At 48.0% G+C, this 13,236-nt stretch overlaps 1 protein-coding gene across 2 annotated transcripts in view; it reads right to left on the bottom strand.

The window, feature by feature from the left end:
• Positions 1-1,239, bottom strand: part of SIGLEC15 (sialic acid binding Ig like lectin 15) — a 24,585-nt gene extending 23,346 nt beyond the window's left edge. For both annotated transcript variants that reach the window (XM_060690778.2, XM_060690780.2), the window contains exon 1: positions 1,055-1,239. In XM_060690778.2, the coding sequence (XP_060546761.2) occupies positions 1,055-1,151 (97 nt within the window). In that variant the 5' untranslated portion in view covers positions 1,152-1,239. The remainder of the gene's footprint in view (positions 1-1,054) is intronic.
• Between the last annotated feature and the right edge of the window lie 11,997 nt (positions 1,240-13,236).

Raw genomic sequence — 13,236 nt, 5'->3', positions numbered from 1 at the left:
GATTGAAGGCCTGCATCACACATGTTCCTTTGGAAAAATATGTGGAGATGATCTTGAGAGATAGGGGGCAGAATCACAGATTGGACAACCAATGTTTAAATATATCTTAGTCCATGGAAGGAAGGGAGGAAGGAAGGAAGGAAGGAAGGAAGGAAGGAAGGAAGGAAGGAAGGAAGGAAGGAAGGAAGGAAGTAGAGAGGGAGGGAGGGAAGGAATGGGAAAAATTTCAGAGTAACAGAGTTGGAAGGGACCTTGGAGGTCTTCTAGTCCAACCCCCTGCTCAGGCAGGAAGCCCTATGCCATTTCAGACAAATGGTTGTCCAATCTCTTCTTAAAAACCTTTAGTGATGGAGCACCCCCATCTTCTGGAGGCAAGTCGTTCCACTGATTAATTGTCCTCACTGTCTGGAAATTTCTCCTTATTTCTAGATTGTTTCTCCCTTTGATTAGTTTCCATCCATTTCCATCCATTCCATCCTGGCCTAATTTTCTCCCTCTTTTATAAAAGATTTTTAATTTTTTAAATATTTTTTAGTATTTTATATATTCAAATTTTAAAATAGGTTTTAAATTGATTGGGGTTTTAATTTGTCTGGGCCAAAACTATTTAATTTGATTTTAATTCCACTTTTAAATTTTGTATGTATGTTATTTTATTGTTTGGCTGTGCACCGCCCCTGAGTCCTTCGGGAGTAGGGTGGTATAGAAATCAAATCAAATAAATAAATAAATAAATAAATAAATTTCTTCTTGTTCTGCCTTCTGGTGCTTTGGAGAATAGCTCGATCCCCCTCTTCCTTGTGGCAAATATCAAATATTGCAAGACCGCTATCATATCTATCATGCTATCATGTCAAGAAATGTTCCCCATGCAAACTTACCTTTGTCAAAGAGGCAAAGCAAGCATGCGAGAAAAAACTGGTGGCTTTCCATCTTAGGAGCCATTTCCCCCTAGAAATCTTGTTTCCCGGCTGGATTGATCGGATCCACTCCACGCTCCCTCAGCGTGTCCTCCCACACTCTGCAGAATAGAGGCAGAGGGACTTTTTCTTACCCTGGAAAAGACGAGGGAAGTCGGCCGGTCGAATGACTTCAAAGGAAAATGTCATCATGTGGGGCTGAGCAGAAAAGCCACAGAATGAATAAGCCATCTGTTGCAATATATACTGAGGCAACTCACGATTGTAACTGTAACTCTTTATTTCTTCACCATGTTACTCTAACTGTAACGGCTCAGCTAGAAAACGGCAGTTGACAGCTCTTATATATGAACAGCTCAACCACTTCAGCCAATGGCTAACAAAAGAATCTCCCGTGCACATGACGTCATCGGTTTCATCCAATAACAACACTACAACTATAACTAAACCCATTTGGAAACCTATGGCTAAGGGCGGCACCGATGTCAAAAGGGGATGCATCCGCTGTTATTACCAGAGGAAGGTGAGAACTATATTGTACCAAGACAGCAGAGGATGTTAGTAGGTCTTGGACAGCCCGGAAAGAACGGTTTTCAGCCTCGCCCCAGGACCATGGCGTATTTTTGTCCAATAAACGGTGAAGAGGCTCCGCCAAGGTGGCTTTATGGGGTAAAAATACGCTATAAAAATTGAGGAGCCCCAGAAATGCTTGCAGGTCAGCTTTGCACGTTGGAATGGCAGCATTTTTTATAGCTGCCGCCTTTGAGGGAGTAGGGTGGATACCTGTGGCGTCGATTAAATACCCCAAAAATTCAACCTGTGGCACACCAATAAAACATTTAGATTTCTTCAATTTTAGGCCGGCCTTCCTGAAGCATAGAAGGATGGCCCTAACACGGCCAACGAGCTCATCCCGCGAAGACACGGAGATAAGCACGTCATCAAAATATGGGACTACCCCGGGAAGTCCTTGTAGGAGGCGCTCCATTAAATTTTGAAATAACCCCGGGGCTATGCTAATACCGAATTGAAGCCATTTGCACTTAAAAGCTCCCCGGTGGGTTACAATCGTTTGGGCCTCAGCTGAGGCCTCATCCACCGGAAGCTGCTGATATGCTTGAGCTAGATCAAGCTTAGCAAAAATGGAGCCTGAACCCAGGGAGTGGAGCAAGTGTTGGACTACCGGAACAGGATAGGGGTTAGCTTGTAATGCCCGGTTCAACGTACTTTTAAAATCTGCGCAGATGCGGACCGACCCGTCCGGCTTGATAGGAATGACTATTGGGGTCTCCCACCGGGAATGATCAGTGGGTTCTAAAACTCCCTGGGCAATCAACTTATCTAACTCGGCTTCTACTTTTGGATGGAGGGCCAAAGGTACTCTCCGGGGTTTGAGCCTAATAGGGGCAACGTTCGGGTCTAAGTTCAGTGAAATTGGGGAACCCACATATTTACCCAGAGCATCGTTGAACACATCTTTGAATTCGCTAGCCAACATATCGAAATCGCTCTCTGAGGTTGTTGAGTGGATGCCTGTGATGGCAAGGCCAAGGGATCCAAACCAATCTAAGCCTAACAGACTGGGAAGGGAGCCATCCACCACGATTAAGGGGAAGCGACCAGTGAAACTATCATATTCAACTAGGAAACGACCGTGCCCAATAATTGGAATCCGGTTTCCCTGATAATCTCTAAGCTTAACAGGGCTGGGGTGAAGCTGATTTTTCTGCAGGCTAGGCATCATTTCTTTGATGGTGGTCCAGGAGACAATGGATTTAGATGAGCCGGTGTCGACTTCCATCCTGCAAGGAACACCTTCGATCTTCACAGTCAGGAAAAGCTTGTTTGAACGTGTAGTGGAGTCACGGTGGGTCGTTATTTCAGTGACCCGCCGGCTGCGGAATATTGCAAAACAGTCTTCACTGTTGACTGCAGCACCTTTTGGTCGAAACATAGATTGCCTCTGGCGACCAGAGTGGCAGACACGTGCGAGGTGGCCAAGTTTGCCGCAACGTCGACATGTCACTGAACGGAACCGGCAAGTTGCTCGGGGGTGCTGATCGCCACAGCTGAGGCAGGAGGATGGAGGAGGTTTTTTTCCGGTTGGCCGCCCACCTTTTTCAGTAAACGTCTTAATACGACTGACCTCCAGCTCTTCTTCATCGTCTTCGGAAACAACCTCCTCACTATGGACAGCCGTGGCTTGATTAGCAGAGGAATGGCACTTACGGATGTCCGCGGCGGATTTATCTGACATCTCCGCCGCCTGGGCCTCTTCCATGGCCGTTTGAAGATCTAGGGTTTTTTTCGCTAACAAACGCCTCTGTAAGTTTATGTCGCATACCCCACAAACCAACTGTTCAACCAAAGCGTCATCTAAATCCCGGAACTCGCAGTCGAGGGCGGCTGTACGCAAACGGGTGACATAACGGTTGACAGGCTCCCCTTCCTCTTGCAGTATTTGCCTTAAATTAAACCTACGGGCTATACGAGACAGAGTTGGAGCATAGTGAGCCCTCAATTTCTGCCTCAAAACTTCCCAGGAAGTAGTATGCACAGGCTGGGGAGCGAGTAACGCTCGGGCAGTAGCAAATACTTCAGGGCCACAAGCATTTAAAAAATGAGCCCTTTTCTTACTGCTTGAGAGGTCAGTAAAATCGTTGGCTTCTAAAAAACATTCAAACCGCTCTTCGTACGCATCCCACGTCTCAGCGGCGGCGTTGTATGGGGCGAAAGTTGGAGGAGCCATTTCGTGGATCGGTGGTTTGTGTATTGGGTGACTCACACTCTCTGAATGTTGATTCTGCTCTCAATTCGCCTCAGGAACATCCCATCCTCGTCGCCAGTGTTAAAGTGTTGCAATATATACTGAGGCAACTCACAATTGTAACTGTAACTCTTTATTGCTTCACCATGAAAGGTCTTCTGAGTGCACTTCAAGGTTTTGGTTACCACCTTTAAAGCACTCCATGGCTTAGGACCTGGTTATCTACGGGGCTACCTGCTACCACCAATAGCCTCCCACTGGCCAGTACGCTCCCATAGAGAGGGGTTCCTCCGGGTGCCATCGGCCAAACAATGTCGACTGGTGGCCCCCAGGGGGAGAGCCTTCTCTGTGGGGCACCTACTATCTGGAACGAGCTCCCCCCGGAGATACGGAGGATCCCGGATCTGCGCACCTTCTGTCACGCGCTTAAGACTTTTTTATTTCATCAAGCTGGCCTGGCCTAAATCATCTCCTCTTTTAAATTTAAATTTTAAACATAAATTTTAATCTGTTTAATTATGGGGTATTTTAAAATTCAGCCTAAATTATTTAATTCGTTTTAATTTATTTTAAATTTTGTATTTCTGTGTTTTATTCTTCGGGATAAGATGAGTCCTTCGGGAGAGGGGCGGTATAGAAATTTAATAAAATAAATAAATAAATAAATAAATAAATAAATAAATAAATAAATAAATAAATGTAACTGTAATGGCTCAACTAGAAATGGCAGTTGACAGCTCTTATATATGAACAGCTCAACCGCTCCAGCCAATGGCTAACAAAAGAATCTCCCGTGCGCATGATGTCATCGGTTTCATCCAATAACAACACTACAACTATAACTAAACCTTGCTAGACATAACACCACCCACTTCTTATTTTTAAGCCTGGCCGAGAGTGAATTTGTTAGATGACACGCACTCGGTGTTTAAATTCCCCCAGCCAAGTCCTGTATCAACCCTGAAGCTGGCCCGACCGAAGCCATTTTGTCACACTGGAGCTGAGGGATAGGGACGTACAGTGGTGGGTTTCAAATTTTTTTTACTACCGGTTCTGTGGGCGTGGCTTGGTGGGTGTGGCATGGCTTGGTGGGCGTGGCAGGGGAAGGATACTGTAAAATCCCCATTCCCTCCCCACTCCAGGGGAAGAATACTGCAAAATCCCCATTTCCTCCCGATCAGGTGGGACTTGGGAGGCAAAGAATAGATGGGGGCGGGGCCAGTCAGAATTTTTACTACCAGTTCTCCGAACTACTCAAAAACTGCTACCGGTTCTCCAGAACTGGTCAGAACCTGCTGAAACCCACCTCTGGGGAGGGGAGGAATAGAGATAGCTGTTCTGCCCCAGCTTCGGATTCCCAGAGAATGTGACACACACCAAGCTTCGCAAACACTGTTTAATTCCAAACAAACCCCTTTCAAGAATGCAGGCTTCCCGTGCAAAGGGTCCTTATCAAAAATATTAAGAACAAAGTCCGACAAAGGTTGGCAACCAGCCCAGAAAACCAGATATGAGAAGTCGCTCGTTCTCCAAGATGCTCTGTAGTAATGCGACGTTGTTTCTAGCAAGAAAGCACTAGCTGTGTGCGACTTAAATAGGCTAAAGGAGTGGCCAATTATCCTCAAGCCCTACTCTCAAGTAGACCTCCTCCTCCTGAGTAGCCACTCCTGCCTTTTGGCAGCCCTGCATGCCCGAGCATTGAGGAGAGGCTCCTCCACTTTGCGCCGGCTGCTGGCGTGACACCACACCAGCCTCCTCGTCGTCGGGATCAGCCACGATCCACGCAGGCCGCTGGCAGGCCACAACAGGATTTGTAGCCAAAACAAAATACTATCTCTTGAGAAACAAGGACATTCTCACACCTGGTTAGAGAAAGGAGGAGTGATGTTACCCGGCAACCAAATGGCACCTCAGTTGGGCCATGTGACTGATTGGGAAAGGGAAATTTATTTACTTTTAATTAGGTGAAAATCGCGGGAACCCTCAGAGTCGGTTTTCACCAGATCTGTGCCAATATAATATATCCAATAAAGCTATTCTTTGAGGAATCTACCCGCCTTGGAGTTTCGCTTGCTATGGGTCTATTACTTGGAATATCCTGCTTTGTTACCCCATTGTTGTGTTCCTGAGGGAAAAAAATGCACAGGTAGTTGTTGTGACGGCGCATTACCATAGCGATGGAAATGCCTGCACCTGATTGGTTGGGACGGGGTTATGCTAAGTGCGGGAGTTACTCGTTTCCTGATTGGTTAATACTGTTCTGTTTGCCAAGTATAAAAAGGCCAACTGTCAGATAGACTGACAGTTCAGTGTTCTACTGTTTTTGCTGTTGCCTGAAATAAACCGATGTTACGTTGACATCCTCGCCTCAGTTAATGACTATAATCCAAACACAACAGTAGTCCTTGCCTTATGACCACACTTGAACCCAACATTTCGATCGCTAAGCAAGACAATTGTTAAGTGAGCTTTGTCCAGTGGTGGGATTCAGCCGGTTCAGACCGATTCGGTAGTAGCAACCTGTGGGTGGGCCTGCCCCCACCCACTCGCCCTGGTGCTATGCCGTCTTATTTAGCCACGTTTTCTAAGCCACACACATGTACGCTCTCTCACATTTTCAGTGCTGGGCAAACCGGTTAAATTATTTGAAGCCCATCTTTGGTTTTGTCCCGTTTTATGACCTTTCTTGCCACATGTGTTAAGTGAATCACTACAGGTATTAAGTTATTAACATGGTGTTAAGTGCATCTGGCTTCCCCATTGACTTTGCTTGTCAGAAGGTCACAACAGGGAATCAGCAGAAGGTCTACGACCATTCTCCACAGCCATCTCACCCTTGGCCAAGCTACCACGGCCAACTCGTGTGGGAGTCGCAAGAGTCACAGTAATATCAAAGAATTAGTGGAAAGAAAGAATGCAGAAGGAGGGACAGAACGCAATGTGAATTGCAAAAATCATATTTTTTTTTTAAAAAAAATGTGAAATAATTAAATATAATTGTTAAATTGTCCCACAGCAAGTTGTCCCACTTTGAGTTGGCCATGGCAAGTTCGGCGCAGCGAGTTGGCTGGGGCATTTTGCCCTATCCCGATCATGTGACCCTGGGACACTGCAACCATCATAAATATGAGTCAGTGGTCGTATTCCCCTCGCACATATGTGCTAGTCGTTCCCGACTCTAGGGGGCGGTGCTCATCTCCATTTCAAAGCCGAAGAGCCAGCGCTGTCTGAAGATATCTCCGTGCTCATGTGGCCGACATGACTAAATGCCAAAGGCGCACGGAATGCTGTTACCTTCCCACCAAAGGTGGTCCCTATTTTTTCTACTTGCATTTTTTACATTCTTTCGAACTGCTAGGTTGGCAGAAGCTGGGACAAGTCACGGGAGCTCACCCCGTTACGCGGCACTAGGGATTCAAACCGCTGAACTGCCGACCTTTCGATCGACAACCTCAACGTCGTAGCCACTGAGCCACCACATCCCTAACCAGAGCATAGAACAATTCAAAGAAGCAGTGGATAAAATCACCAAGAATCAGACACACCTGAAATAATTGATCAAGCAAGGTTCAAACTATCTCAGCACTTGGTCAATCTCTGGTCCTGAGAAGTCCCAGGTTGCCACCAGAGGGCAGTGATGTTTAGAGAAGAAGCTGTTGACTTGTTGATGGAGATTCTCAGTCCTTCAGGTCATGGTTGTCCCAAAGATGCTTTTTTTCAAGAGGCAACTGGACTTTCTGGTTTTTTTTCTTTGAAGACATTTCACTTCTCATCCAAGAAGCTTCTTCAGTTCTGACTGAATGGTGGAGGAATAAATCCTTCCATTCCCTACCATCCAGTCACAGCTGAAGACGTTTCTTGGATGAGAAGCGAAACGTCTTCAAAGAAAAAACAGAAAGTCTAGTTGCCTCTTGAAAAAACACCTTTGGAACAAACTGTTGACTTCTACTTCTTGTGGAACACCAGGAGCTCAAGGGAGCCTTGATACTGGACCAGGCCAGAGGTCCATATCACCTATAGCCAGCCAGGTGTCTTCGAGAAAGACATGCATGGACGAGAGACATTTTTATTGCCCAGAACTGGACCTCAAGATGTGCTTTCCATACAGGTAATCCTGACTGTCTTAAGATAAACTCAGCCTTCCATCCTTCCAAGGTCGGTAAAATGAGGACTCAGATTGTTGGGGGCAATAGGTTGACTCTGTAAATCACCTAGAGAGGTCTATAAAACATTATGAAGAGCAGTGGTGGGTTGTCCCCGGTTCGGACCGGTTCACAAGAACCGGTAGTAAAACCGGTGGGAGACCTAGCCACTGCCCCGGATGTCGTCATCAGTGATCTGCGCATACGCATAAGAGAGGTACGTGCGTGAGCGAAGCAAGCACGTGCGCGATCCCATTGCGAACCGGTAGTAAAGGTAAGTAGAACCCACCCCTGATGAAGAGGTATATAAGTATAAATGTAAGGAGTGGTGCGGTGGCCTTGAGGTAAAGCTCTCACCTCACGATCAGGAGGCTGTGAGTTTGATCCTAGGTAGAGGCAGATATTTCTCTCTCTGAGCATACTGAGAATATATCTGCTGAACAAAACTCTGCATTGGTGACAGGAAGGGCATCCGGCCAGGATTGGGATTCAGCCGGTTCAGACCGGTTCGGGCAAACCGGTAGTTGTGATCTGCGGGTTGGCCTGTCCACCCACCCTGGTGCTATGCTGTCCTATTTAGCTGCGTTTTTTTAAGCCACACATATTTGTGCAAGTGCGCACATGAGCAAAGTGAATGCACAGAAGGCCATGCGCATGCACGGAAGGCATGTGGGCGCTCACATTTTTGGTGCTGGGGTGAACCGGTTGTTAATTCGTGTGCCACCCACCTCTGCATCTGGCCATTAAAACACTCTGGTAGCTCCATTCAGTTGCCCAGACTCCACCCCGCAAAGGATTATGGGGCCATTAAAAGACGACGACGACGATGATATAAGTCTAAGTGCTACTGCTGTTGCTAGTCCTTGACTTGTGACTGGTTGCTTAATGACCATTCAAACTTACAACGGGCCCTTAAATATATTTACGGCCCATTTTTAAAGGTATCATAGCTTCACCTGGTCGTCTCCTTCCTGATCTCATTTTGGGGGCTTGGCAAGGAGCTCACCTGTATAGTCCTTTGCAGCATCCTGTGGTCACATGACCATAATTTGCAATGGCATTTTTTTGCCACTTTTTTGGTGTTTACTTCCGGTTTCTGGCATAGAATGATTCATTGAGTAAAATGGATTTCCTTAACAACCACAGCGCTTGTTTCACCGCCACCACAAAAATTGTTGAAAAATCAGGCCTCGTCCGATGATAACTTGACTTAATGACTGCAACACGATCGTAATTCCAGGCTCAGTTACGGTGGTAAGTTTATTTATTTATTAAATTTCTATGCCGCCCTTGTCAGTGATACAAAGACTCTGGGCAGCTCACAATAGGATAAAAACTTAAAAATTACAGGTAATCCTTGATTTACGACAGTTTGATTAATGCCCATTTGAAGTTATTACAATAGCCCTGAAAAAGGTGGTTTATGATCGTTTTTCCCATTTCTGACTGTTGCAGCATTCCCAAGGCCACAGGATCAAAATTCAGATGCAGCTGGTTCATATTTATGACGGTTACAGTGTCCCTCAATCACACAATCCCCTTTTGCGACCTTCTGACAAACTGTTCTGCCCAAGCTACGGACCCCAAAGAAAACAGCACACACAAACTCTATACAAAGCTTATTTTACTTTTACTTAGTCTTTATCAACCAAAGGCTGTTAATACTGTCCTAACAGCCTACCAGAATTCTAAGATAAGGTAATCACAATCTTACGAAGGTTGGCAGAAAGCCCAGAAGCAATTTGCAGAGAATCCAGACGCGAAGGAGAGTGAACTAAAGTTGTTCCCTACAAATTGCTTCAGTCGGTGTTCCTCCTTAAATAGGCTAAGGGAATGGCCAATTAGCCCCAAGCCTTACTCTCGAGGAGACCTCCTCCTGAGGAGACACTCCTGCCTTTTGGCAACTCTGCGTGCCCGTGCATCGAGAAGAGGCTCCTCCTCTTCGTCCTCTTCACTTATAGGAGCTTCTGGAGGTTCTGAAGTCCCTGGCTGAATCCCCGCCTCTGGCACCACATCTTCTCCAGCCTCCTCACTGTCCGACTCGAGCGCCAGCTGCACCGGCTGCTGGCGCAGCACCATACCAGCCTCCTCGTTGTCGGAATCAGCTACAATCCGCACAGGCCGCTGACGGGCCACAACACAAACAGAAGTCCGTGGGGAAGTCAGATTCACTTGACAACCTTCCTACTAACTTTAACAATTACAATGATTCACTCCGCAACTGTGGCGAGAAAGGTCGTAAAACGGGGCAAAACTCACTTAACAAATGTCTCGCTGAACAACAGAAATTCGGGGCTCAACTGTGGTTGTAAGTCAAGGACAGAAGGTCACAAAAGGGAATCATGGGACCCCTCCCCCAGACACCACAATTGTCACAATATGCTGGTTGCTGAATTTTTGTCATGTGACCATGGGGGATGCTGCAACGGTTGTGAGTGTGAAAAATGGTCGAAGGTCACATTTTTCAGTGACGTTGTAACTTTGATCACTAAACGAACGGTTGTAAGTCTAGGACAGAGATGTCTAACCTTTTTTTCCTCAGGTGCAAAAAGCGCGTGCGATAGTGCGCATGCTCACACCATAATGCAATGCCCCCTGTACACCTCCCGCACATGCTTGTGCGACCCCCTGCACTGCCCCACCCCTCTGCGCATGTGTGCGTGCCCTACTTCTCCCCGCACATGTGCACATGACCCCCCCCCCCGCTCCCCGTTTGGCCCTAGCAGGCCTCCCTGAAGCCTCTGGAGGCCGGAAACGGCCCGTTTCTGGACTTCCGGTAGGCCCATTTTTTGACTTTCTCAGGCTCTGGAGGCTTTCCTGGAGCCTCTGGGAGGGCAAAAACGGCCTCCCCCGGCCCTCTGGAGACTGGAAACGGCCCGTTTCCAGACTTCCGGTACTTCTGGGAGGTCTGTTTTTCACCCTCTCCAGACTCTGGAGGTGTCAGCATTTCAACCTGCATTTACTCTAGTGCTGACATAAGAAGGAGAAGAGGGGGCAGCTGCCAAGAGGACGCTTGACTTCTCACCTACTTATTTTCCCTGAAGATAATGTCCCCTAGGAGATGAGATGGGAGTGGGGACATTCCTGGGAGCTGAAGTACTAGATATGGGGAGAGTGATTTGGAAGAGGGCCAATGAGATGCCGAGAATTGGGGAATGGAAAGGGAAGGTTTGGGGTCAGGAAGTCAGTGTTGGCTACGCCACAATCAGGGACAGGTTGTCGTGCTTTCCTGGAGCCTCCAGGAGGGCGAAAATGTCCTCCCCTGGCCCTCTGGAAGCCCTCCAGAGGCCAGAAACAGCTTATTTCTGGACTTCCAGGAGGCCCGTTTTTCGCTGTCCCAGAGCCTTCGCGTGAGCCCTGTACTTACTGGGAATCCAAAATGGGCCTCATGGAGACTCCTGGCTGGAGGGAGATGGCGCGCATGCGTGGTGAAACTGACCTAGGGCAGCGGCTCACATGCCCACAGAGATGGCTCCACATGTCACCTGTGGCATGCATGCCATAGGTTCGCCATCATTGGTCTAGACCAGGGGTCCTCAAACTTTTTAAACAGGGGGCCAATTCACGGTCCCTCAGACTGTTTGGGGGGCAGACCAGCTGGATGGGCGTGGCTAGGTGGTCCTGTGGCTGAGTGGGCATGGCCAATTTAGCAGTCCAAACAATACACACAAATTAAATTTTAATTTGTTATGCTCCTGAGGGTGGAAAGCAGGGTAGTGAAGGGATGTGGCTGCCTTGGGGTGTGTATGAGGGATTTCTGTTTGTGTGTGTGTGTGTCTCCCACTTTCTCTTTCTCTGGAGGCTGGGGAGGCAAAAAACAGGCCCATTTTTTGCCTCCAGAGGCCTCCGCATGTCCTGTTTTTGGCCTCCCCGGCCTCTAGAAGGCAGGTGGGGGCCAATGGGTAGGCGGGGCGAAGTGGGCGGGGCAGCCTCATGGTCCTGCGTGGGCCGGATTATTGGCTTCGGCGGGCCCTATCCAGCCCCCGGGCCGTAGTTTGAGGACCCCTGGTCTAGACAGTCCCTTATCTAAATTGGTATAGGTCCGTGATGCCAGAGTAGTCCCAGAGGTAGCGCACAATGCCCTCTTTGTGGGCACATGAGCCGTTGCCCCAGTTCAGCTCTGCCGTGCATGCGTGGGCACCTCCCACCGGTCAGCTGGTCTTTGGGTCTCTGCTGCACATGCCTGGGGGGCCGAGGCACATGTGAGGGGGACTTGTGCACATGCACAAGGGGGGGACGTGTGTATGTGTGGGGTCAGGGCACATGCGGGGCCCATTTGCATGCACTCATGGGCATTTTGGGCATTTGATCTGGAAAAGGTTAGCCATCACTGGTATAGGTTCTCCTGCTTGAGTAGGGAGCTGGATTAGAAGACCTCCAAGGTCCCTTCCAGGTTACTCTATTCTAAAACTGGATGCAGTATTCCAAGTGTGATCTTACCAAAGCATTACAAAACATTTCACCAACACTTCACATGATCTTGATTCTTATCCCTCTGTTAATGCAGCCTGAAGCTTCATGCCTCCCATTCGACGCCTCCCCTTCATGCCTCCCATTAATCTGGTGGAAAGTTTTTTTTCCCCCACACATCTTTTGAACCCCTCCGAAAGAAGAGGGAGAAGGGTTCACAACGGGGTCGTAAGGTTGCTGCTGCGATTTTTTTAAATGACTTTTTTTTTCGTTATCCTGCCAGTCAACGCTGCCTCTAAGATGACATCCCACCAACCCCTGGATCAAAGCAAGTGGCCCTTAACTGACCCTTCCCTTTCAAAACCTCAGCCTCAAATTTTGGGCCTTGCACGATGGCAATTCCAGCCCCACCCAGCTTTAAAAAACGTGCCAAGCTATAAATGCCGGGCTTCGGCATGTTTGTCTTCTATAAAAAAAAATGTCTCCGGCCCATTGACGGGGCAGGAGGTGATTTGAACAGGGCAGTGGAATTTTCCCAGCAGGGGAAATTTCCATCCGTAGCCTGGGGAAGAGGCCCCAAAAGAGGCACCTTTGGCATCCCAAGAGATCCTGTTGATTTTGTGCGCTTGATCTCTGCATGGCGGGGAAAGGCTGAATTGTTCAATGCTGGGTGAGGTCCTCTGGTTCACCAGGCCTGGCAGCATTCCATCATCTCTCGTGGGGCAGGCATCCATGGCTTCCATGGCAATGTAACAGGAGTGGTATTCACTCATCTTTGCTACCAGTTCACAAATGTGAGCACATGCACGGATGCCCTCGCTTCACTCTCATGCGTCACCTCTGTGCACGCATGGAGCTTTCCGCACATACACAGAGCTTCAAAAATCGGATTTGATGACATCCGGGTGGGTGAGCAGAGCCTCCCGCAGCTGCCGCTACCAGTTTGCCCGAACCGGCTGAATACCACCACTACAATAGAATCTTCAAGGACTATCTT

The sequence above is a fragment of the Pantherophis guttatus genome, chromosome 2 (genome assembly GCF_059756535.1).
Source record: "Pantherophis guttatus breed Tessera chromosome 2, ASM5975653v1, whole genome shotgun sequence".
NCBI lineage: Eukaryota > Metazoa > Chordata > Lepidosauria > Squamata > Colubridae > Pantherophis > Pantherophis guttatus.
The sequence above is the reverse complement of the archived record's forward strand: the minus strand, read 5'-3'. Positions and strand labels throughout refer to the sequence as shown.